Source organism: Perna viridis, chromosome 4 (genome assembly GCF_037379345.1).
Source record: "Perna viridis isolate PV_CMFRI_1.1 ecotype Kerala chromosome 4, ASM3737934v1, whole genome shotgun sequence".
Lineage (NCBI taxonomy): Eukaryota > Metazoa > Mollusca > Bivalvia > Mytilida > Mytilidae > Perna > Perna viridis.
In genome coordinates, this window is record NC_142448.1 from 16,930,760 (window position 1) to 16,957,572 (window position 26,813).

At 31.8% G+C, this 26,813-nt stretch overlaps 2 protein-coding genes across 5 annotated transcripts in view; one reads left to right on the forward strand and one right to left on the reverse strand.

The window, feature by feature from the left end:
* LOC148619095 (3-mercaptopyruvate sulfurtransferase-like) overlaps nt 1-4,788 on the reverse strand; it is a 48,786-nt gene extending 43,998 nt beyond the window's left edge. The window contains exons 1-2 of one of the 4 annotated variants that reach the window (XM_088578655.1): nt 1,720-4,743; nt 805-1,402 (exon numbers count right to left, since the gene is read on the reverse strand). In XM_088578655.1, coding sequence (XP_088434781.1) covers nt 805-1,393 — 589 coding nt within the window. In that variant the 5' untranslated portion in view covers nt 1,394-1,402; nt 1,720-4,743. Of the gene's footprint in view, nt 1-804; nt 1,403-1,719; nt 4,744-4,769 lie in introns of those variants that run through there. The other 3 variants (XM_088578653.1, XM_088578654.1, XM_088578651.1) reach the window with 3 other exon arrangements.
* A 185-nt stretch (nt 4,789-4,973) lies between these two features.
* On the forward strand, nt 4,974-26,751 carry LOC148619097 (uncharacterized). Its single transcript, XM_088578639.1, has 10 exons — nt 4,974-5,152; nt 7,888-8,025; nt 10,435-10,539; nt 11,190-11,260; nt 12,521-12,593; nt 14,673-14,771; nt 15,173-15,409; nt 16,277-16,397; nt 16,807-16,873; nt 18,075-26,751. The coding sequence occupies exons 1-10, from the start codon at nt 5,006-5,008 to the stop codon at nt 20,203-20,205; spliced, it is 3,189 nt and encodes a 1,062-aa protein (XP_088434765.1). The 5' UTR covers nt 4,974-5,005; the 3' UTR covers nt 20,206-26,751.
* Nucleotides 26,752-26,813: the final 62 nt, after the last annotated feature.

Consider the following 26,813-nt stretch of genomic DNA (forward strand, 5'->3'; position numbering starts at 1 on the left):
ATATTGCTTTAATTGGTCTGTTCAACTCGAAGTTTTTTGTCATGTTGATAATATTATCATCATTATTATATATACCGAACTATTTACATCGAATTATTTTAGGTAAATTCATTTTCAGTTCTTATATTATAAAAGGAATGGCAAAAAGCTACCTTGAGTTAGACGGTCTATCAAATTAAATATTACCGATGACCTAGATTTCCCGAACTGAAATCGGTCGATTTACATCCAAGCTAAAGCTTTCACAGAAAGAAAAGAAAAATGAAAACAGACAGAAAAGTAGTGAGAAACTCGATTCTAACCAAAAATGGAAGAATGAAATATTTGTACGTATTGATTGTGCGTCCTCTGTCTCATTAATGCACTCGAATCGACCACTTGCTCTTCGAGTCATATACAGAATTGCAAAACATGTTATGAATAAAGTAGTTCTAGCTTCAATGTGAAAATAGGCACATCATATAAGTTATGATTAAGCGACCCTTGGTGACTTAAAAATAGTGTCCGGTTTCTCTTATCTTTCAAGAAGGGGCGTTCAAAACTAGATTTAATTCGATTTAAGCATTTCATAATACTACACGTCAGCTTCAAGTCTATCTTGATGTCTAGACTCTACTCGAAATTCATCAAAAATAGATAGAGTACCGCATGTTTTACATGTGAATATGTTAATATTAAATATCGTGTCACCTCCACTTTTACACTCCTGGAACGCTCTTGAGGCATTTTAATTCTCCGTATAAATGATTCAAGTAATTTAGAGATAGTGATTTGATTGAAAACACTAATACTGATTACATGTACCTTCTCTTGGTTCAGGTGAAGTTCCCATAAACCGACCTTCACTTCGAGCATCCACTACTTGGAAAGACTTTTCTGACAAGTTGTTAACCATGTCCTCAAACGATTTGACCATCTGTGGGTGATACACACCATGAAATATACTTTTTGTCGGTTGTAAGACTTCAGATGTTGTAGGTAACCCGTCGCCACACCATTTTGTATAACCTCCATCTAAGACCGAAACAGAGTTGTGACCAAACAAACGAAACATCCACCAAACTCGAGGAGCAGAAAAGAATCCAAAGTTAGGACTGTTGTCATAAACGACAACATGTGTTCCTTCGTCTATGCCTAAGTTTCCTGCATATTGCTCAAATTGTTGAATGGTCGGAAGCATATGGCTATACGGAGAGGTGGTATCGCTACATTCGTCTATGTCAAAGAATGATGCACCCGGAATGTGTGTCTCTTCGTATTCCTTTCTGCCACTACGTTTTGTCGTTGGCAGGTGCCATGATGAATCAAGTATTCGGAGATTTTTTGGAGAACCATTAATTATGGCGTTATGCAACCATCTAGCTGTCACGAGTGCGCTTACTTTACTGAACATTCTGGAAAACTGATGTAAATTGATATATTAATGTTCAGTTTTGGTACTGAAAATATGAACTACCAATAACTATTTCTCTTATGCATGCACTATATTTAATGATTGCAATTAACAATGTAAACTTATTTTGCGAAAACTTACTCATTTGATATTTTTTAACTATTCACATATTTCACTTCAAAATGACCCCAACTGGTTTCTTAAAAATAATAAACTATTATCACAGAGATTAGTCTCGCCTGTTCGCTATTGTCAATATAATGGTGTGTTTGTTAAATATTATTTTTTGTGTTGCTTTCATATTTTGTATAATAATATGAAATTACAAAATTATGATTTCTGTGTTACCACTACAAAATACACTAGGCGACAGATGGATGAACAGGCTTCATAGAGATCAATTAAGTTCCCTTTGTGTTTCCTCCAAACAAAAGTAAATGCAAAGAAAGATGAACCAGAAAAAAGAAGAATCAGTGAAAAATAATACAATGCACCCCGTTATATCACCACCCTTTGGACCAGACTAAATTGAGGTGGTGTAAGAGTTTTGGGATATATCGATGGAATAAATTGTATAGAATATGTATAACTTTAGGAAAAGTGGACTTATAAAAATTATGGCAATATAAGAGGGACCGCCATTAAAGAAGAACGTTATAGCGAGGGAGCACGGTAAACCCCTTCCACTCGTGTAGTGGATGGAATTCAAATAAAAATGTCTACATGAACTATAGGAAACCTTAATGCTGAACTTTTAACATTAAATTTTCTAGGTCAACAAACCACGGCTGCCGGTGTATATGCATACAATTGGCATGAATTTGTGATGCAATGATGGTAATCCGTACATCAAATATCAGTGACCTAGCATAAAAGGTTCATGTTTCAATGAAATTATCAGAAAACTTACATTAAACTTTAACATTGAATTTTCTATGTCAACAGACCATGACTGCAAGGGTACATGCATAAAATTAGCATGAATTTTTGATGCAATAACGGAAAGGCATCTGTACATCAAATATCATTGACCTAGCATAAGGGGTTCATGTTTAAATGAACTTGTCAGAAAACTTAACATTAAGTTTGTGGACGCCTAAATATACTAACAGAATTAAATATATTTGTTTTTTGGGGGGACTAATTGGATTATTCTCTGTGTAGGTACATGTACTACATGTACACTTATTTATAAATGTGTCTATTTATTACATATTGATTGGTTTCTTTTTTTTAGAACAGCGGTACGTCAAAATTAAGCCACACTTATTTTATTTTTTTTTTCAAAATTTGTGCCTTATTGTGGAATTGGCTAGCTATTGAATGATATGCATGGACCTCTTCTGTTTACCAGACTTTACAAAAATATGTTAGTCCTTGCCTTCCAAAAATAAAATGGAGGTACAATGTAAATTGTATTATATGTGCCACTCCATAAAGTAAGTCATAACAATAATTCAAAAATAATATAACATAATAAGGTAAGAGGTTGAAATGTCAATTTACTTCATACTCTAACCAAGTCAGAAAATAGCCTGGAACCAGCCTCTAGCATTACCGAAGTTCTGATCATCGTCAGTTTCTGCAAGTAATTTTGCCTCTTTCCGCAGGTATAATGTAGCTCTACTCGCATATATTTCACTAAATACTGTCAAGAACCACAATTCTTTGTAAATATCCCTATGCTGTACAGCCACAATTAAGCAAAATATACTGACCTATCTATCTTCTCCATTTAAAATGTATGTCCCAAAGACTGCATACAAATTACTTGAAAAGTAATTTATATGTAAATATTGGATGAGATGTTTATTCTTTCAAATGTCTTACATAATTAACCATTAGAAATGAAATAGATCTGTTTGAATGTCCTCTTTACTGTTTGGTGTATTGACCAATATCGTGCTTTGTCAAACTAACACATCAAAAGAGGATGTCTTGATTGAATTGATACTGACGAAATACATATCATACTTTTTTCCTATGAATTACTCTGTTTTTCTGCTTATTGCTTTATTGTGCCAGTCCATGTGTAATAATAAAGTTTATGTATACTTGTTAGACCTAAGACCAGAGTCAAACAGTCTAACATATTGGACTTTGCACACGTTTCCTGTCATAATTTCCATAAAAGTTACAATGGCTGAATTGGGATCAAAATTAAATTCTAAATCTTTCTGTTGGTCATGATTTAATCACGAAAGTATGTGTAAAGCAAGAAGAAAAACAGGTTAGATATATATAGCTTAGCTGGTCGAGTGGTTTTGGGCGCTGGACTTTGTGCAGGCGGTGTTGCCATAGATGTCACAGTGGTACGAGTTCGAGTCACACGGAGGGAACGACCAAAGCTTTGCTTCACAAATATGACAGTTCTAACATCGTTGGGAATTTTTCAGACCTTTCTATGCTTACATTATCTTCCCTATATCAATTTGATCCGATGGAGCAGTGCAGCGAATAGAATAGTCACATTCTGAGACGTTCGTATCGCTGTGACATGTATCATTAATTTTATCCTACATAATAACTGTCCCGTACTACCATACACCGTGTACTAAGTTACAGCCCTAGATTAATCCTACGAGGAGGAATGACCCGGCCAGGCGGAGTTGCCACAGATGTCACAGTGGTACGAGTTCGAGTCCCGCGGAGGGAACGACCAAAGATTTGCTTCGCAAATTTGACAGTTCTAACATCGTTGGGAATTTTTCAGACCTATATATATATAGTCCCTTGATTGTCTAGTTCTAAAGTATAAACAGGGACTTTATATAATACAAATATGACTAAGACTAAGACTAGTTTATTACAAATATCAAAATGAAATTATGTATTTCGCATACAATGTCGGTAGATGTTACGTCCATAATGACATTGATTTCATCTATACAAATATATTCAAAATATATTCATAATCAAGGACCTTTTATTTTTTACTAAATACTGCTTTCAGACCTTTATTAGACATTTGATCTGCTCCGTTTAAGATTACCGTTATAACATAGTAAAACACCAAGATATTTATACTTTTTTTTAAATGTCTAACTGTCGTTCATTTATTACAAAATTATACGAAAATACTTTTCTTTTGCCTTTACTAAATATAATGACTATGTTTTGCTTGTATTTATTTTCAACTTCCATCTAGAACAATATCATGAATATGTTCGGATTTTTTCAAACAGGATATACACTCCCTGGTATTATCTATATTTTTAATCAAAATAATGCATTTCATGATATTGACGTTTTCCATGACAATGATTGTCTGATTTTTTAACCAGAGATACCGATACTTGTTCGGTTTTAATTCATAGATAACCCTAAACACCTATAGTATTAGTAATAATACTATAAAATGTGTTTGTTGTGTTACCTGCAGAGTTATTCCCCCTTTGTTTACAAATTTTTGCTTATATCATTTACAAAAAAAAATTTTGAGTCATTTTTTCATATGAAATTAAATTTATTCTATGTTTGAAAGCATGATTACATTTTTTATACTAACATGAGTTCCTCAGAATGGAAACACTTATCAACTGTTTCAATCTAGAAAGTTTTTGTTTGGTTTTTCATGACATGAAGCGGTATTTAAAAGCTTTGTGTGAAGAAATGTCGTCCGAAGATGAATCGGACGAAATTTCTGAAAAAGAAACCGTAGCGAACCATTCTGAAGCCCCCTCATCTCGACAAGCTAAGAAAGTCGCACGGCTTAAGCAAATCAGCTACCAGAATGAACACAAAGACAAGATAAGAAAAGTATGCAAAAAATGTAATAGTTTTGTTTTTCAGTTTCAGATGCACACAAAATGTCATGTTTCAGGTATTGTCCTGTCAATATCCAGGGTATTGCTTTTATGTTAACCTTTTATCTCTCTGACAGATACATCTAAAATAGTAACATATATTGATTCACAGAAATATATAGACTCTGACAGTCTCTGTGTCCAATCCTTAGTACATTATTTTAAAATGTAGTGTCTATTGATATCAAATATTGGTATCAGATAATTTTGCCCGATGACCTGTCCCCCTGAGTTGATTTGTGCCAATCATAACATCCAAGCAAGTCAGTTGTTTCAGTCCTATTAATGCAGTAAAAATTTACATTGTGTTGCATAATTCAAGAATCCTAAGTACTTAAGAAAATTAATGAATAATTTTATACATTGTTTTTTAATAAGTGATTATTTGAAACATTAATATATGATTTATTTCAATAATATGTTTCAAAGTCATAAAAAAGGGTTTCATTTTGATAACAGACACAAACAACAGTTTCTCGACTTCCTACCTATTTGTTTGAACCCAGAGTTTCTAATTTTGTTATGATACATGTACAATAAACAAAAGGTGATTTTTTTTAAAGTTACTCAGTTTAAAATTTTAAATACCAATCAAGTACATCTGTAAATTGATTAAATTCAATTAATTAAAGCCCTGTGCAGGCCTGGGTGTCAAAAGAATAGGCCTGCAGCAGAGCTAAGCTTGTCATAAAATGTGACTAAATAGTGCTCAGAACCCTAGCCAGGAGCTAGAGCACTCTGCCCACAGAGCAACTGGGTTGTGTGCCTCAGGTGGTGGAATGGGGTACCCCTGGCATGTTACATGCTGGGGTTGTCAGGCTATAAAACGGAAAACCTGACCGCAAACCATGGTGGTGCACCGTGTTGAGAAAGATGCCATGTTTCTCGCACGTTAAAGAACCCTATTGTGGTATTCTCCCAGAGTAGGAACCATAGGGCTCCACCAAAGGAGGCTAAATTGCCCAATCCTACCCACCTCTCCCTATTTCCAGTGGCAATCAAAATTTGTCGACCTCGTTATCCTTGTGTCCCATCCCATTTTTCATTTCATCATCAATTCATGTTCATTTTTTCATCCACTTCACATTCATCGCCTGAATATAACTGTAATATTTTGCTACTCGGGCATTAAACCCCAACAATCAATCAATCAATCAATTGAAAGGTGAAATATCTGACTCGGATCATTAATAAACAGCAGTTATTAAGTGTCAATTTATTTTTTGAGTACCTGTTGATTAGGTGACATAATTTGGAAAGATCAAAGAAATTGTTAGCTTGGATTTAAAAAAATAATATATGTTATTTTAAGATGGTAAGAATGTAATAAAAACAATATTAAGTTGTTGACAATAATAAAATCACAAGTCAAAACAGTACAAAAAAGTGTAACCCATACCTGTACTAACTTTTCCTGCACCCAAATAATATTTCACCGATTTCATCATTATTACATGAAAGTTTGTACTTGTGTATAAAATGACATAATGGCTAGACAGAATCAAACTGATTTTTAAAATGTACAATGTCTTCCCAATACATTCATGTACATGTAGTTGTACCTGCTACTGTTGGACCATATCAAAGTGCATCGAATGTGCTTGTTTCAAGTAAAGAAATAGTCTTTGATACTTTTTATATTTTATTTCCTACATAGCTTCAGTACACCTTGGGACATTCTCTGAAAGATGCTGGTCATAAATTCTACCATGTTGGCCCTATACATGTACATGTATGTCTACCCCTGGGCCACCTGCTTCAGAACAATTAAGGGGAGGGATTGTAGGGTTATTTGAAAGGAAGGGTTTGACTGAGGAATAAATTGTATTTGAATATATATTTGAATATTTTTTTTGTTGACACTAAAAAAGGTTGCAAAAAAATTAGGCCTGCACTTTTTTTTATTTTCTCACATTCCATAATAAGAATTTGATATTGTGAAAGTTTGTTGATAACAAAAATGGTCTTCCAGTTCTATGATGTTCAAATGCATGTATATGTACCATTGACCTCTTCCTCCCTTTTGGTGAAATTTGTTTGGGCCCATAGTACATGTACATATATGTTATTTTACAATTTATGGACTTATCTACCATTTATGGCATCCTTTGGAAGCATGTCAGTGTGTCAGTTTCATCTAGATGACTGAATGTTGGTCAGAGTTTTTATTATAATATACTCTATACTCAAATACACACAAACAGAGACTTCCTTCTTTTTTTTTTATTACCCAATAAATAACCTGTAATTGGCTTTTGTTGTCTTATTGTTTGTCTTGTTTACCAGTTTTGAAAATTGAACAAAAAAAGCAAAAAAAAAAGACCTTATGAGCTGTTACCTTTGAGTGCATCTTTTTGCAAACACTTAAACTCATAGCTCTGCTTTATAAAAAATTGTCACAATATACCAAAATGAAATGCTGGATTTCTGATAAAGAATATATTTAAGTACATTGTATATTCATTGAGTCCATGTATTTAACATTTTATTTCACATACATGTACTTTTCGTGAATTAATTGTTTTTATGGTATACATGTACATTGCTTGAATTAGTTGTTTTGATGTGGCCATATTTTTTCTAGATGTGGTACTGTCAGAATGATAAAAAAGTTGAAAATGGCCGTTTTAAGACCTGTAATTGAAAAATCTGTATTGAATGTTATATAATTTTTTGTTCATACTTAAGGTATCCAAAATACTGAAGAAAAAAGATAATGAAATAACAGAAGAAGACAGAGAAGTATTGAAACAGTCACCAGAAATTACCAATAGATTGTCCAAGTTGAAAGAGAGGAGAGGAACATTGAAAAAGAGACAACTAGAGGTATATTAGATTTTTTTAACTCATCCCCAAGCTAGTACATTTTGTATGTTGCTTTTCTCATGAGTACTGAATTGATTGAAACAAGGTTGGCAAAAAACAGTGGTCAGTTCTGTTTTTTACTGGTAAATAATGGTCAATACAGGTTGATTGGATATTAAGCAATGCAACATATGAACAGTGGTTCATTAGATGGATGAATTTATGTTTATGGTTTACTGTTTATTGCAAAGTAACCTTTTTGTTCTTTTATTTTGCTACTACATGTATGTGTATCTACAATTTCATTCACCATTAACTCTAAGGCCCACAAGTCTGTACTTTTGCCCTGACTACATTATTGCAGTCTTTGCATCTGGCACTGGTTTTATTGGAGTTTTAATAAATGGTGTAGAAGTTCCAAACAGAATCTTTGGGTTTCATCTTGATTAGATATGTTGTGACAATGACTGAGTTGTGTATAAAGCTTATAATTAGAGGGCTGGAGATTTTGGACATCACTATAATTCATCAGGTAGGAAACCATACATATACATGAAAGAAGCCATAAAAGTAATTCTGTAGAAATTTTTCTTTTTTCTTTACTTAGGATATTTATCTGGTAATGAAAGAACTTTAAAAACATTTATTTCTTCAAGCCACTTTTATTTACCTGTAATAATTACTTTATTACAAAAAGTTCATGAATTATATTTTTGATTTATTATAAAGTAATGTACTACATGTACATTGTATACTGTGAAAGCACTTTAATTTGTAGAAACCTATTTTCATGGATTAGGGAAGAGCACAAGTTCATGGATTCTTGAATTCATGGTTTTGATGTTTTCAATATACACATCAATGGGATTTTCCTTTTCATTGCAAATTATATTTCATGGGTTTTGCCCACTCACGAAAACCATGACAATAAGTACCCCACAAAAATAGTACTTTCACAGTATCAACAGGATTTTCAGTCAGTTATTTTGAAAGAGAAATGTATATTTTCCTAAAAAATACATACAGCTAAAAAGAGATATTTGGAATATGAAAATATGGAGATATAATGAGATATTTAATATATTAAATTTTCTCTTAATGCAGTACACAAAATAACGGAAAATGATAGAAATTTTGTTTTCCAAATTTTATTTAACCAGTATTAACTTCTTTGGGAGTACTGGGTATTGACTGGGGCAGTTAAAACTGATTGAAAACTACTGGTAAAAAATAAGGACAGTTTTTACTGCCCAACTGGAAGAGTAATCAAGGAAACCAAGGTTATAGCTTAGATACATGGTATTTTGATATATGTACATCTACAAAAATGTATAATATTATTGGCTTTTTCAATTCAGCTGCGTTGTATGATATATGATGTTAAATTAAGACATGATAATGCTGGTCACACAATGGCTGTTTCTGCTATTAAAGGGTCAACGTGTAATTTCTATAGAATCCCAAAATTCAAAATGAGACTATTCTGTAATTTAGTTACGATGCATGACTTCAGGGCCTAATTTAGAGGGGAAAATGAGACTATTCTGTAATTTAGTTACAGTGCATGACTTCAGGACCTAATTTAGAGGGAGAAATGAGACTATTCTGTAATTTAGTTACGGTGCATGACTTCAGGGCCTAATTTAGAGGGAAAAATGAGACTGTTCTGTAATTTAGTTACAGTGCATGACTTCAGGACCTAATTTAGAGGGAGAAATGAGACTATTCTGTAATTTAGTTACGGTGCATGACTTCAGGGCCTAATTTAGAGGGAAAAATGAGACTATTCTGTAATTTAGTTACATTGCATGACTTCAGGACTTAATTTAGAGGGAGAAATGAGACTATTCCGTAATTTAGTTACGGTGCATGACTTCAGGGCCTAATTTAGAGGGAGAAATGAGCAAAATATTCTCCTTATATGTGCTGATATCTCCAGTTTGTCTTTGAGAGTGAGAAGTTTTTGAAATAAATTACATCGACAAAAATGTCACTATTGTTATTTTTCATACAGAATTTACTAAAACTTCTCCTTGTGTCTTACCAGGCTTTGCTTCTGGGATTCATATTTGTATTTTTCTGGTTAAAACTACAAAACTTATATTAAACACTACTTCATACCGATATATACTGACTTGTATATACACATGTGATGTATACAAAGTATTTGTTGGAAATGTTGTCATGTGAAATCTCCCTCAGTTTGGAAATGAATTGCAGGAGATCTCTTGCAAAGATGATGTATAAGTTGAGCAGATACATGTACATGTATGTATATGCTTATTCAGTGTATGTCTGAATTTCCATTGGTTGAACCAGTTACTTAATGTATTGGTTTCTGCTGTTTGCAAACAACATCAATTTTTGTTTAAACATGTTACCATTGTATTCTTAGATTTTGATAATTCCTAGTCGTTAATTTAATTATAGATTGAAGATCCTTTGGAAGAATTGGAGAGAAAATGTTTAGAACTTGCCAATGCTATAAGACATTCCAATAGGGTTGTAGTGTACACTGGTGCAGGAATCAGTACTGTAAGTCAACAGTCAAAATCCATAATGATGTTATTGATAGGGGGCACCATCATTTAAAATTACATTTTATATTGTTTTACAAGATTTAAATGATGTACATTGTATCTCGTTGCTTGATATATTTCTTTTTGAAGGAATGGTCATGCTACTGCATTTTTATACATTTGTACTTTTTTTAAAACTGAAAGTTGTGATAGCTTTATATTTCTCAGTAAAAACAGATTTTTTATGCCTTAAGCAATAACTTTTTAGCATACATTTTTTCACATAGAGAATAGAAAATTTGTGTTTCACTATGATAGAGGACAAAATCATCATAACGGTAGTCTATACAAATTTAACCTATGACCTTTGAATCACTTGTCTGATTTCAGTCTAACATTTAGTAACAATAATCTGCTCACAATGATTGGACTGGTTGCACAAGGAATATTGTCAAAAGGTCATTGGTTGTTTCCTATTCTGATATGAGAAAACACATAAATATACTATAACTAAATTGATTCTGAATTAAGAAAAAAGACTACTTTTTTATTCAAAGGTATTGCATCATTGCTTGTTAATAGGCTTCTTCGGCTTGACTTCATCCTCTTACAGGTATTCCCTATAGTAATACATTTTATTGTGATGTTCTTGACAATACTTTTTAGGCTGCCTCTATACCAGATTACAGGGGACCAAATGGTGTTTGGACACTTTTACAGAAAGGACAACAGCCAAAGTAAGCTTCATGCTTTTTAAATTTGCATAGCTTATTCAGTGATTCAGCTAGAAAATTAGGATAAAGGGACATCACTTTAGTCGGCATATTTTATATAGCCCACTCAACAAGTTAGTGGTATTATACACATTCTGCCTGTAGTTAAGCGTGGTATGATAGATTACCACACAAAGAAAGGATATTGCTGAGATGAAGTCGAAGGTGATATTCTTTTCTGAGTATGGTAATCTAGTAGGCCACCCTCAAATGCTGGCAGTATGTGTAATATTATACTGAATATCATTTAGTTCATGTAAGATAAATTATCTAAGGCACTGACTAATTTTGTTTGAAAATCTGCCTAGGTTTCAGTAACCACTTCCGGGCCTAATGGCTACTCCCCTATGTAGTACCAAAGTCACACTGAACCTAGATCTATGCATTGTAAGCGCATTCTTTGTATGTATGATCAAAAGTAGTCAAAATAAAGCTGAGAATGTGTACTTTAAAATCATATTTGTAATTTACTACGAAAGTGTATGAACATTGTTTATATGTGTGAGTAATGTGCCTTCATCCTGTCAGCAGAAAAGGTAAAAATATGGATTTTCAGTATTATTTAATCAAGATAATTTTGTGAAGAATTTCTATGATCATCGAACCATTAGCAAAGTGATTTTGGAAGCCTTATTTTCCAAGCTGCGCAGTGGTATGCAACTTTAAGATGTAATTTGTCCTGGGAATTCACAGTGAAACTTTGAAAATTACTTTTTAAACATATAAAGTAATGCAAATGTTAGAAGTGGTTAGTGAGACCCTAGTTCAGTATTGGGGGAAATTGAAGAATCATTATTTTTTTTTCAATGGATGATAAAACTTTTTTTTATCAAATTTAGAACATTTAATTTTTTTTTTCAAAAAGACCCATGTCCCCCTCACTAATAAAATGGTTGGTGTCTTAATTATCTTATCATGATGCACTGTTCTTTAATAGAAACTGGCAGAACAGTCTTGTTTTCTTTGTACTCTTATTTACAAAAAAATACTGATAATTTCTTAATTTACATTTTTAACAAATTTTTGTTGGACAGAAAGAATAAGACAAATTTCCTGCTAGAGCGTGTGGTATACTTCAGTGCAACTGAATGTGTTTCAATGTCTTTTTAAATTTCGTGTCTGAAAATACATGTACAAATGTATCTACTCTGCCTTGTTGTATGCACTTCTATATTTTATACAGAATCTTGGAAGTAATATATGTGCACATGTATTTTATTTTAGAGCCCAAGATTTATGTGATGCAAAACCTACTCTAACTCATATGAGTATAAAGAAATTACAAGACGAAGGACATGTAAGTATTACTGAACATTTACAGATGGTTAACTTTTACTTCTGACTTTGTGGACCTGGTGTAGCCCAAGGTACAGTAAATACCAGTTTTGCTAAGTGAAACTCCTCTACTGAATTAGTAACAATGGAACTTAAACTCTGTGTGTCTTGGATTACTCCAGCTCAACAAAATCTGAAGTAAAGGTCAACTGGTCATAAAATATTTAAAAAAATACAGGCAACAATTCTAATAGTTGAAAGAGCTCTTTTTATTAATTACTTGATTCAGAAAGAAATAAAACATATCACGTAACACTTGAAAGACTGCATGTATCTCTCCAAAATTAAGTTAAAAAAATTAGACAAGCTATGAATTGTACATACATGTATGTATAATGATATTTTTAACTCCCATGTTTTATTTTTTATTAAAAAAAAAAATCAGGGTAAACATTTTTTCTTGAGAGGAAATGACTTTAAGAAAATATCAATTTTACTTCATTTTAGGTATTTAATATAGTAAAACCTGTACTAGCAACCCCTCTCTAGAACAACTTCCTGCCTATAACAACCTTTTTTTATCCCTCCTAAGAAATGTCCCATGCATTTTACCTCTATATAGTGACAACCTGTAAAATGTGACCAATTGCCATTGAAAACAAATCCCCAAAGACAAATCCCTGTGTAGAACAACTTTCTCATTGCTCAAACAAAACTTTTTTTCGTTTCTTTGGTATTTCCTCCACTATTTGGAGCACACCTCAAAATCTGAAAACAACTGAGTTCTCGTTCAAAACAAGATTTTATATGGAACAGGATTTACGGCAGTCAATGAAACAATTCTCAAATTCTTCAATTAATCAATCAAAAAACTGAGTTAAGAATAATCATTGTTCATGAGGTGAATACTGTTTACATAATTGCTAAAGAAAATCTACTTTGAAGAATAAAGCATTGGATCTTAACTAAAGACTAGAAGACATAAAACTTTTAGACAGCAGGAAGCCTGCAAAGAAAGTTGGAGAATTATTTGGCACCAGGAAACCACAGATTCAGAATTTACAAATTTGAAAGCTTGAGATGTTATACAACTCTGAGATAAATGCTTCAAGATAAATTATTTTAGAATAAAGATAATTTTTAACAAAGCATTTTTATGACAAATAGAGAATCTAATATGTAGACTTCATTGGTAATAATTAATTTTCAAATAATAAACATTGTGTGTTCATGCATTAAAGTAATCAAAACTACATAATCAAATGTAAAAGAAAAAGAAAGGATAACAAATACAACAGCATATAGAAATGAATTATATTTAATGGCACAACCCATGTTTTCAATACTCTACACAAGGAAATATATTTTGTTTTGAAAATCTCAATTACCTCTGTATAAAGACTACCTGCCTTATCAATGGCCATTGAAAGGTCACTATAGACAGGTTTAAGTGTATGTCACAAGAAACTTCTATTTCTGTAATATCCAATACTGGTAGAAAAAATATGAGAATCAAGTTTAATCATAGTAAAACTAGTTTAAAAACTTCAAGGTAGGTAAAAAAAACCTGTATACTGAAAAAAAAAAAACTTGAAGGTCCTTAAAAGGACACAAAAATGTGTGTTCTTAAGCATGCAGAAATTTTATTTTCTCATCATTAGGAAGAGAAATGAAGAAAGTAATACCTTCACACATCTCCTTATAAGTATCTAACACTGTATAAGGCTTCATCAAAGATTTCTCTTAAGTATCCTATAAAAAAACTGTTTCATGAGAACCAAGAAGATATATTGGAGAAGTCGCAAGGTACATGTAATTGTCATTGCAATAATTAGAATGTAGGCTGTTGATATTACCTGCAACTCCTCCTATCAACTTTAACAAGGCCACATTTAATGGCAATACCACCATATCAAACACTGTATAGAGTTTCATTAATTTCGAGGAAGGAATACATGTATAGGTGAGGTTGTTTACCATGTTGTGTCTGACTGATAGAGAAAAATCCATATACCCCAAACTTCATTCATGAATTGTACAAAAAAAAAAACAAGAAAATGCTATGTTTTAGCTGTTTCTTTTATTGTTTTTGTTTTTTTAGGTGACTCATGTAGTGTCACAGAACTGTGATGGTCTACACATGAGGAGTGGTTTAAATAGAAGGAAATTATCTGAAGTCCATGGTAATATGTATATTGAGGTGAGTTTGAACAATTTTTGAGTGCTTTTGGTTGTTTTATTTTTACATGTAAGAATGTTTCTGTAATACTGTAATCTAAAGATAATGCACATTTATGCACTTTTATGCACCTGGAAAATGATTTTAATTCACTGAGATAATTTTTTAAAGTTGAAGAATTTGTCATGTGCAAAATCTATTATTTTGAATCTAAGCAGGAATTTTATTTACAGTTAACAATGTATTTCTAGTTTCTGATGTTGTTCCCTACACACTGTACTTGTAATTTTTACAATCATGAATATGTTTTGGTATATATTTGTAGGTACTTGTATATACATATAAATGATAAAGGATAAGCTTCATTTATACATGGCAAGCAAATGTTTATATTTTTTCTCTTCAATGTATATTTTTTACAGGTATGCTACAGCTGCAAACCCCACCAGGAGTATATCCGATTGTTTGATGTGACAGAGAAGACTGGTGTACGACGTCACCAAACTGACAGGAACTGTCACACATGTAAAGAACCACTGAAGGATACAATAGTACACTTTGGTGAGAAAGGAGGAATGAAGTGTCCATACAGATGGAAGGAAGCCGCCAAAGCTGCTGATAAATGTGATATCATACTCTGTCTAGGATCTAGTCTGAAAGTAAGTGATAAATGTGATATCATACTCTGTTTAGGGTCTGGTCTGAAAGTGATAAATGTGATATCATACTCTGTCTAGGATCTAGTCTGAAAGTAAGTTATAAATGTGATATCATACTCTGTTTAGGGTCTGGTCTGAAAGAAAGTGATAAATTTGATATTATGATCTGTCTACAACCTAGTCTGAAAGTAAGCAATAAATGTAATTTCATACTCTGCCTAGGGTCTAGTCTTAAAGTAACTGATCAATGTAATATTATACTCTGTCTGGGATCTAGTATGAAAGTAAGCGATAAATGTCATATCATTCTCTGTCTAGTGACTAGTTTTTGTCACAAGTTTGTGATAACTGTGATACTATACTCTGTACACAGTTCATCTTTTCTTCCTAAAACTTGATGGACTTCTAAGATATCAGCCATAAAAATGAGGTGCTCATCTTTTTGCAATGGGCATAGACTTCTTCAAACTATACAGAGATATACATGTCATTACTTAATCATATGGAATATGGTCTTATTCAGCTGATGGTATGCCACAAAGGCAGTGTTACTTGCAGCTGTATTACATTGACAAATACCAAATCAAAGTGGTTTTTTTTATTCAGCTTTGTCATAATTTGTTTACAAAAAAATTAATTACATCATAAGTGTTACATCACAATAGTAGTCATTCAAATACTATTTTCCATTTAACTATACACAGATGAAATCATTGGCGGTGTTTTTTTTTTTTTGATGATTTGACATTTGTTACTCATTTTACTTGCCAAAATGGACCAATTTTCTTTCATTCTGGGCAGTATTCCTGATTATGATAGGATTGCATGAAAGATCCCATAAAACTTTTCTTTTATGCTCTGTTTCAGATCCTGAAGAAATACTCATGTTTGTGGTGTATGGACAGAAAGGTAAAAGACAGACCAAAGTTGTACATTGTCAATCTACAGTGGACTCCAAGGGATGATGCTGCTACTGTCAAAATAAATGGTAAGCTGTAGTATTATCCTCAGAAACAAATAATTTACACAGGAACTTGAACTCTGAAGGTTTTTAAAAGGCAAACACAATATTTTAAATCTCTTCAAATCAACATTCCCTTTTGAAAGCAAATGAAAAATGTCAAAGCAGTAACAAACCTGCATAGGAAGTAAGAAATGTCTTTCTAACTATAAAGTTAAAGTCTGGCCAGCAACAATAAAAATCCAGAAATCTTTTAACTTCAATTTCTTGAACTCTCAATAACTTGTACACATTTGAATCCATCCTTGGAGTTTGAAATAGTTTCTGAGGTTTGACTGTACATTGTATTTAAAGGTTGACATTTAAAAGTTTAAAATATTTCAGATGTGTTGATACCAAAATTTTTTTTATGGTTTTAATTTATATTTATTCACAGGAAGATGTGATGAAGTTCTTAAGAGAGTGATGAGAGATTTAGGCTATGAAATACCAATTTACTTGGAGTAAGTGTAAAAATAATTTTTGTTAACAAACTCACTCCAATTGATACAAGATATAAAAAAATTCTTAAATATTTCTGACATGCTTTAATGAGTAATATCTATTAAAATCTTTAAACAAGTGGGAATGTCTCCATATATTTGAGGGTGAAGGACATTTGCATAAATTTACCTGAGATGATGGTGGACAACTGCAAAAAAATTGTGGGCATCTGTGCAAATACATTTTTACTAAGATTCATACAAGATGATACATAAAATATATCTAATTATATCTATATTCATTTTTTATTGAATGTGACTTGCTTTTTTATCGATTGAAGAGGTCTTCTTTTATAACCAACATAATGTCTGAAATGTCAAATGATCCAAGTGTTGTTAAATTTGTGGATTACCTTACTGAATACTATATGACAGCGGACTCAGGATTCCCTCCAGTTTCGAGGGCAGAAGGACCATTGCACAACATGCATACCACACATGGTCCAGGGTCATTTTACGCACACTATAATGAACAATTCTATAGTCATCATCTGTCAATTTTGATCTATTTAGAAGTAGCCTTTCAGGAATAAACCATTAATTACATAAAAATGAGATACTAAGTCTTGCTAATATATGAAGAATGTGGAATTCTACTGTAAACTGTCAAATTTGTGTATTAATTTTATGTTCCCTATTTTTGCAATAACACCTGTAAAGCAAAAATTAAACTGTTAGGAATATTTTCTTTGAGGAACATTATACATTTTGTCATATTTTTTAGGAGCAATCACTTACTAGTATTTAAAACTGTGCACAAATAGATTGATTGGAGAAATTTCAAGAAAAAAAGGGATTGAGCAAATATTTTCCCAGTTCATATATTGTGGAAGTACTTATATTTGTACAAATTTTCATGGATTTCGTGGTTGACTCTAACAACGTTATTAAATTCCTGATGAAATACATATTTTCTATTTATTTGTACTGTGGGAAATATCAAACCATGAACTTAACAATCCATGAAACAACAATTTGCAGTTCACAAAAATTGATGTCCAATAATAAAAGTCCTTTTACAGTTTTATGAATCCAACAATAATTTTGGTATTCATTATTTCTATATCAAAACATTATTTAGTGTTTTTTTCTCTCCAAAGTTACTTGTTTGCAAAGTCTCTGGTGATTTTTGAATTTCATTGTAACTTTTTATTTTCACCAGGGAAGAAGATCCGATATTTACATTAGCCACGAAGTTATTAAAAGAAGAACAAGAGACAACAACAAAAAAAATTTTAGAACAACCAGATTTAATTACCAAAAAAGACCGTAAACAACTTCGTATGGAATTATTTAACTCTATCAAAATCAATACAGTTGTGAAATCCAAAAAACTTGAGAATGGCTGTGTTAATCATGCAAATCAAAACTCTGTGAAAGTTGAACCAGTTGCAGTTAAATTGGAACCTTCTGGTGATAATAATAATCCTACCTCAGCATTGAGTAAACCATTGAATAATCATGCGCTGAATCATACAGGAACAATAAATCCTAATCAGGCCGTCCAGTCAGTAATGGACAACAAGCACTTGTTAGATTTCTCGCATCTAAACAGACTCTTGCCTGCACCATCAATTTACCCATTACCACCACCCCTTACTTTTTCACCGCTGTTGTTATCAGGACTACCTGGTCTTAAATCTCAAGTCAAGTTTGGTGAAGTATCTTTCCCTAAATACTTAAGTAAAGGAGATAATCAAATTTTACCAATCAAGTTCGAACAAAGTTCAACTCCTGTCAGTATCAAAAGGCAATCAGCTAAATCAAGTTCTCAAGGTGCATTAACTGTTTCAAGTTCTAATCAAATATTGAATTCAAATTCCAGTGAAATGAAAAACAAAACTTGTGCTAAATCTGAGAAGAAGAGTAACTCTGGTACAAAATGCATTGATATTACCTCAGATAAAAACTCTATGAATGAGACAAAAGACAATGAAAGGTCTTCATCAAAGGCTGAAAGCCCTAGAGGTAGGAGAACAAGGAAAACATTCTGTCCTAACTGTCATGGAGTCCGTGGTGAATGTCCATGTACACTGCTGGAATCATCAAGAAAGAAGAAACCTGCTGGCTGTAGAGACTGTATTCAAAATTCATGTACATGTACACAGTCATTGTGTGGCAATTGTAAAAAAACAAAAGACAAGTGTGAGTGCCAGGTAGTATCTAAGTGTGGTTCATGTGGTTTGAGCAAACCGTATTGTAAATGCAGTGCTGTGAAACCATTACTTTGTAATGTGTGTGGACAGAATAAATCTTCATGTAAATGTGCTTTACTTAGACCGTCAATATGCCAGTTTTGTAAGCATACACCAGATAAATGTACATGTGTTTTGAATGGACATGTAGAACAATGTGTAGTATGTGAACAACACAAAACATTTTGTAAATGTATGTTAAATCATACCTCATCTGTAACTCAGGGTGAAAAAGTGCCAAAACTTTCTTCTGTTTCCATGCCAACTGGAATGTCATTTGTTGACTATGCAAAGTTTCCATTTCCATTGAACAATTTCTCACCATTTTACCTGCCACAAGTCTTTCAGAACTTTCAAATGAATGGTCTATTTACTGGCAACAGTATCAATCCAGTGTTGCCGAGTAACCCTATGATATTGCCAAGCAACCAAACAGATACTTTTTTGATGACAAATAGCAGTTCAGCACCAAGTAGTCACAATAGAGCATTGTTACCAGGGACTAATGCATTGGCTGTAGAACCAAGTTGTCAGAATAGAGCATTGTTACCAGGAACTAATGCATTGGCTGTAGAACCAAGGAGTCAGAATAGAGCATTGTTACCAAGAACTAATGCATTGTCTGTAGAACCAATATTGCAGGATCATTCATATTTAAGTAAAGTACAGATGCAATCTCTTTCACCTAACTGTGATATAAAAAGCCAAAGATCTCCTAAGAACTGTATCACAACTCCATGTGACATTAAACAAGGTATGAAAAGAAGTTACAGCTATGTTGATGATATACCCAGGTCAGAGGATGACATTGACCTTGAAAATCAAAAACAGGACTTTGATCTTGGGTCACCCATAAAAGAAAAGAATGATAATCAATCTATTTCTGAAGATAAATCTGCATCCCCTTTCAGAGGTATGGAATCTTCCAGCACCAGAGACATAGAATCTTCCAGTCCTATCATAATTGATGATGAGGAAGAAGAGCTTCAGCAAGAGGATTCTAAAGAGGAAAAGCTAGGAAAGCCGAAATTGATGCGAAGTGTATCTGTTCCTGGCTGGTTTGGGAAAGGTCTCAATCTGAAAAAGAGACGGAGATGATGTATACATTGGCTTATTTCTTATGCATATTTATATTTACTTATTCAGGGAATTTTTGTGATTTATTTTCCTTATTTGTTTCTTTATTTTACTATAGTAATGAAAGTTCAGATAGAAGGTATGTCTGGGACACTTTTTATGTACTGGTATCTGTAAGTAGTCATGTAAATCTTTTCAGCACAAGGTTTCAATGCATTAGATTAACAAACCTCTTTAAAATTTTATATCTTTAATATTTTTGCTCTCATCAGTTGCCCACACAACAATCTATACACATATGCATGGATTTATTACATTTAAGTACAATGTGATTAAATAAAAAATATTAAGAATGCCTACAGTAAGTCTGTTAAAGCCAAAATATGACATTATCAAACCACATTGGTTAGAATTTTAGGACACAATTATGAGTAAGAAATCACATTGATGGCCATAATCAAAAGATTTTCCTTCAATTAATGATTGATCGTTTTTATTTTTTACTTCTTCTTTATTCAAAACAGTGTTTTGGATTTAATTGAACTAATTATTGGAGTACATTGTATATATAGACCCTGAGACCCAGGGTGAAACATCATTGTATATACAGACCCTGAGACCCAGGGTGATACATCATTGTATATACAGACCCTGAGACCCAGGGTGATACATCATTGTATATACAGACCCTGAGACCCAGGGTGATACATCATTGTACATTTGGCTGTTATGGAAATTTTCAAATACATTTCAATATTTTTGTATTATCATTAACAAAAGCAGCTAGGCTAAATAACCCAATAAAATAAAAGGTAAATGAACTGCATCAAAATCTGAAAAAATAATGTTATGATTTGATAAAAAACAAGTGAAGTGTAGCAGGTTTATGTGTTTTACAAGTTTTATTATTATTATTATTATTTTTATTGTGATAAATGATTTGAGTAGTAGCTGACTAACTCATTGTAAGTTCCTTATGTATTTTTACACTTTTTTTGGCTGTTGTTTAGACTATTGGTATTTTGGGGGGAATGACAAATCATTTTTATATAGCAGGTTACTTTTATATGAGAAAACTATACTGTAACAAGAAAGTTGTTTCACCAATTACTGACTTCCTCATATATATATATTATACACACAGATCTTGAACTTAGTGATTAAATTACAATGTTCATATAATTTTTTAAAAAGTACAAATTCTCCTCACCATTTTAAATAAAATTGTGTGTGGGATATTTTAAAATGACTATTTATATGTGTGATCTGAAAACAGTTATTTCATGTATTTTTTACAATCTGCTATAATTTCATCAATTTGTTTTCACTTTTTGAAGATCTCATTAATATTTTAAGAAGTATCACAATTTAATTTAATACTATCACTTAACATGGCAAAAATTATTGAAAGTGCTTGCATTTTGATTTTGTATTTGGCCTCACTTTCAAAGTTTTTGATTTGAGTTATTGTTTTGAAAGCAAATACAACTATAAACATATAAATGTTCATAGATTCTGTTAAGTGACCAATTTCATGAGTATCAATTTTCATGGTTTAAAAAAAAATGATTAGTGTTACTTAGTGTTAAAAAACAATTTGGGGAGTACTATATTTGCGCTTTTCAGTCCACCACAAAAAAAGAGAAAATTAATACTGGTAGACCACCAATATTAATATGTTTACAGTAGTTACCTTGGGAAAATTAAAATCTAATTGAAATATACAGAGTTTCTCTAGAATCATGATTTTTTTTTTAATTATAATAATGTGAAAAGCTATGTTATTCCGATACTCAAATAGTTTTTTTTTATGATTAATCAAGTTGCTATCCTTAACAATGTTCCCCATTATAAGTAATAATGTGCCCATAACCTGTTAATACTCATATAAATGATCACAACTCTAATAATTTTAGAAATGACTTTTTGGATTTTGACATTAGCCTTTCTATTAATACGAATGTGGCTTTTAAAGTTTTTAACAGTAGAGAGGAGTTGAGTATATGCTCTTTTAACAATACAGTTCTCAGTTATATTTAAATTTCATAAAGAACTCTCTGTATGGGTTTTTGTACAAAGTTAAAGAGTTAGTTTTTCAATTAATTCCAAGATTGGCAGCTCTGTCAGCTGTCAGTTTAGTTTTCTATAAGGTAGTGAATGACTTTTATACTGCAACCATTCTATTCAAACTTCAAAAATGTATTGACGGTACATGTATATTAATTGGTGATGTATGGTCCCTGACAGTATTTAACATGTCATCTCCACCTCTTTCCTACCCATGCCATTTCTGGTTTATTGTTTTGTTTTCATTTTAAGTTTACTTTTATGTTGCTGGAGTATATGTTGGCAACTATTTCGCTGCGTCTGTTTATATATTGTTTTGGGGTCAGCTGCAGCCTGCCCTGTGGTGTGTGTGTTTCCTCATTCACTGAAGACCCATCGGTGACCTTGAGCTGTCATTTTTCAGCCCTGTGGGGTTGTTGTGTCTTTGACTTATTCACCATATGCATTCTTTGTATGTCTGTTTACCTTTTCAAGGCCCACTTTTGGGAAGGAAATGAGATAAAGATGTATACAAAAGTTAAAACTTGATTTAAAAAGATGATTAGGATTGTGGTATAAAGACAATAATGCTATATTGATTAGTAATTAAAACAATACACAAATTTGGCCAAACTTAAAAAAAGGCACATGGCAAAGCCTCATGTTTTATCCTGATTCTAAGCCTCATCTGTTTATTGTTTTTATTTGAAGTCAGTACACTGTTATTGTATACATCCTAGTGCCATTTTTTTATGTAGATAGTTTTACATGTACTTATTATCTATGAATTAACAAACTGATGCAGTTTGATCAAATATTTGTACTTTTTTCATAACTGGTATCATGTACTGAAAGTTCTGAGATTCTCTTTAATATGCATTTGTAATTGAAAATGTATGACCCGGGGTCCAAATAAGCTTTCTCATGCTGGCACATGGCAAGCTAATTTTACCATCATGACTTCCAACCCACTTGGACAATTTATTTTGGATGTTTTTGTGTCCAACATACCATTAAAGCAAGCAAGCTTCATGTCAGCCAGTCAAGTTTCAGCAAAATGTGCCATCTTGACCAGTTAGGAAAATTTTCTTTTTTTAACTTCTGTATGATGATATATAAGTCAATTTTTCTTGCAGTATAAAGCTATCTCACAAAAGTTGGTGTAGGGAATAACTATATAAACGAAATAAGTACTGGCCCTATTTTCATTAACAAGAACAAATAAAACTGAGCTTTTCCTCAAATCCTTCCTCAAGTAAAATTCCAAACTATCAGATTATTGAAAACTAAAGAACTAAGGAATTTCTCAATCTGAGATTGATATTATTATTGAACTCATACCTGTTAATTTTAATTATGTCAAATAACTACAAGACTCATACTATGTTAACATTGGTAAATACCTCTTCTATAAGTAAGGGTTGTTATAAACCTACTTCTCTTAATGGTTTCATTATTTGTTAGAATAAAGAATTTAATTGAAGTGGGTAAGAAGGGGAACCATTACCCTTTACTAGTTCTCTATCTCTTCAAGGTAGTGGGACCCATTACTCTTGTCTAGGGGAGATGTGGATTAGATAATTGTAAAATACTATATTGTGATGGTTACTTTTGTCATATTAGTTGGTTAATGACTGGGACTCATTAAAATATGAACTTATAAATTTAAATAGTAGTTTACAAAAGACAATCATGGCCATGTTCTGTGAGGATTCACTGTCTCATCATTTATTTACATATCAAATTATACTTGTGTTTTCTGATTATCTCTACCTTCTTTCTTTTAGGTTCTTCCTAAGTGAAGATCTAGGAAGGATATATACGTGTGTTAGAATGTCATTATATTCATTACATTGATACATTATAAACTGTTACTTTCTCCAAAATTTTCATATTTTTGCTCTCTTCATACTACATCTCTTTACTTCCTAAAAAATGTGTGAAAGTGTGATTTTGCTTGCACGTACATTTTTTGGTAATTTTATGATTTTGTTTTAAAATACACAGGCAAGTGAAATACATACATGTATTTCTTTCCAAAATATTCTGTTAAGTAGTGTTGGGGCTGATTACTTTCAAATGTAATCAATTACATCATGATTTATTTCAAATGTAATAGATTACATATGATTATATTTGTCAAAGTAATCATGATTACATATATAACTGTAATTACTTCAGATATTTCCACATAAGAATTAAAGAAAATAAATTCACTGCTTTGGCATCGGTAATGAACTGACATATTTAGCAAAATGATTTATATAATTTCAAAGTAGAGGAAATAATTTATGTATTATATACATAATTTCAAAGCTGTGGTAAACATTACTTTTGAAATTATTTCACTATGATTAGTAGAGTAAGTGGTGACAGAATTTAACAAACAACAGTATCCCTATCTCCTTCTCCAAAGTAAGAGGAGATAGACGTAAAAATGAGCATAGTATAAACAGCATTAATTAGCAAGCAGATGTGACTGAGAAAACACATAATAACTTGAATATGGAAACAAAATGATTTAATGATATTTTTTGTGATAACAAAAAAATCCTGATCCCAAGGGCCTGTGATCCAGGTTACAATACATTTTTGTATTCAAAACAATACAAGGTAAAATTGATGTATATGTACATGGGACTTACAGATCAGTGTTGATTTAAGAAGCTTAAAACAAAAATTTGATGTGACTAGATGCTATATTGATACTAAAGTAAGCTCTATGCATTCTCAAATTTTGAAAAAAACAATCGTTAATTTACGCTTTAAAACAAATTTCAGAAGTCCTTACAACAGGAGAGAGTGTGTAAACCTAGAAATATAGGTATTCTAAGAAAGAAAAATTTAAGAAATTTTTACTTTATCTAAAAACATATTTTGATACTAGTTTATACTAGCCCACAAAACTTCTTGATATGTTTTAAAGGGAGATAACCAGAGCAAAACTAGTAGCTCAGCCTGTTATGATGTCATTTTTTGATTTCTTTCTTATTTTTACCTGTAATTGTTTTTCTTCAAATTGCAATTTTATTAACAAAATTAGGAAAATTGTTGACACTTAAAAACCAGCTTGAATTTAATGTTTTGGTTGTCCTGTGGTAGAAACAGGTTAACTGTTTAGGAATAGGTATGGTGACTGATATCTTACAATCAGTTATAACTTTCTGTAACTTTTCCAAGGCAATGTAACATAAAATATTTTTGTGGTTTCGAGCTTTTCTCTATATTTTTTATCGTGACCATTTTGTTCTTCCAGTGTACTCTTAAGCTTATGTATAATAAGGTCAGTACATCTGTTTTTTGTTCATTACCCCCTCAGGTTTATGTGTTATGCTATTTTTTAAAAGACCATATTCTTCTGAAACACTTGAAGTACCATTTTATTTAGGGTTGGTCTGGTCACATAGTACTGGAAAGGAACACCAGTGTCTAGATACTAACTTTTCTCTTTTGTTGTATATTTCATTCCACAACACATTTTCTGTCTCTAGGTACTGGAATATACTAACTCTATAGGCATCAGTCTATGTTTATATTACTCCTTTAAATGTGTTTAGTTGATGGATAGATCAGTCATTATATGTGTTACAGCAGTATACATCAGGGTATTAACTTCATAGTGACTACAGTTCATGAGATTTTATAAAGACTAATTATTAGACTCAATACTAATATGTATCCTGTCTTGTTCTAAATAATACTAACTATACAAATAGATCTTCATACATTTATATATATATAAAGTCTAAAGGAATCTGCCAACCAGCAAACTTAATATCAGATCGTCGAGTCATGACGATGCAGCACAAACAAAAAAAATATATAATTAAAATTATATAATGCTCATTATATATTTTATTATAGTTTATTAACATCTTTATCAGTATCATTGTACAATCCTTTAGACTTATATATAAGAGGACTAAAACTTTTAAAAGCTCAATATATTTTTTTTCTGTTTAGTGTTTTATATTAGTGCTTGTGATGGTATTGGTACATTTTCTGAATGTAACTAATTAATTTTTGACGAACTAGAATAATTTGAAGTAGATTTAGGAAATTATCATTCATATTCATTTTCAAAAATCTTTTAGAGAATTTAGTAAACAAAGACTGCAAAAAAAATTGTAAACAGATTAGCTTGAGGTTAATTCACATAATTGCTCACAATCTGTTATCTTAAGTGTTTATGTACATTATGTTTGGCAGAAACATTTTTTTTTTCTGTTTAAAAATAAGTGATTTGAATGTGATAAGGCTGAAAAAAAGAGACTATTTTAGAATTTCATCATCACTGGATCATGATATATATTCTTTGCCATTAAATTCTCAAGAGAAGGAACTGAACAAATATTTATTTTGCTTAGATATGTTTTTGGATGTATGTGCTTTTTTCTTAATCATTGTAAGGTTGGGTATTTTTGTATGTGTTCGTATGATATGGGAATATTTATTTTGATTGTGTGTTGTAAAGATTTTTTCTGGAAATGAGGATTTTTTGCAATAAAAAAATGAAACCCATGTACACACATATGAATAGCACACACCCCACTTTAGTTCTGCTGTGCCATATGTAATTGGTA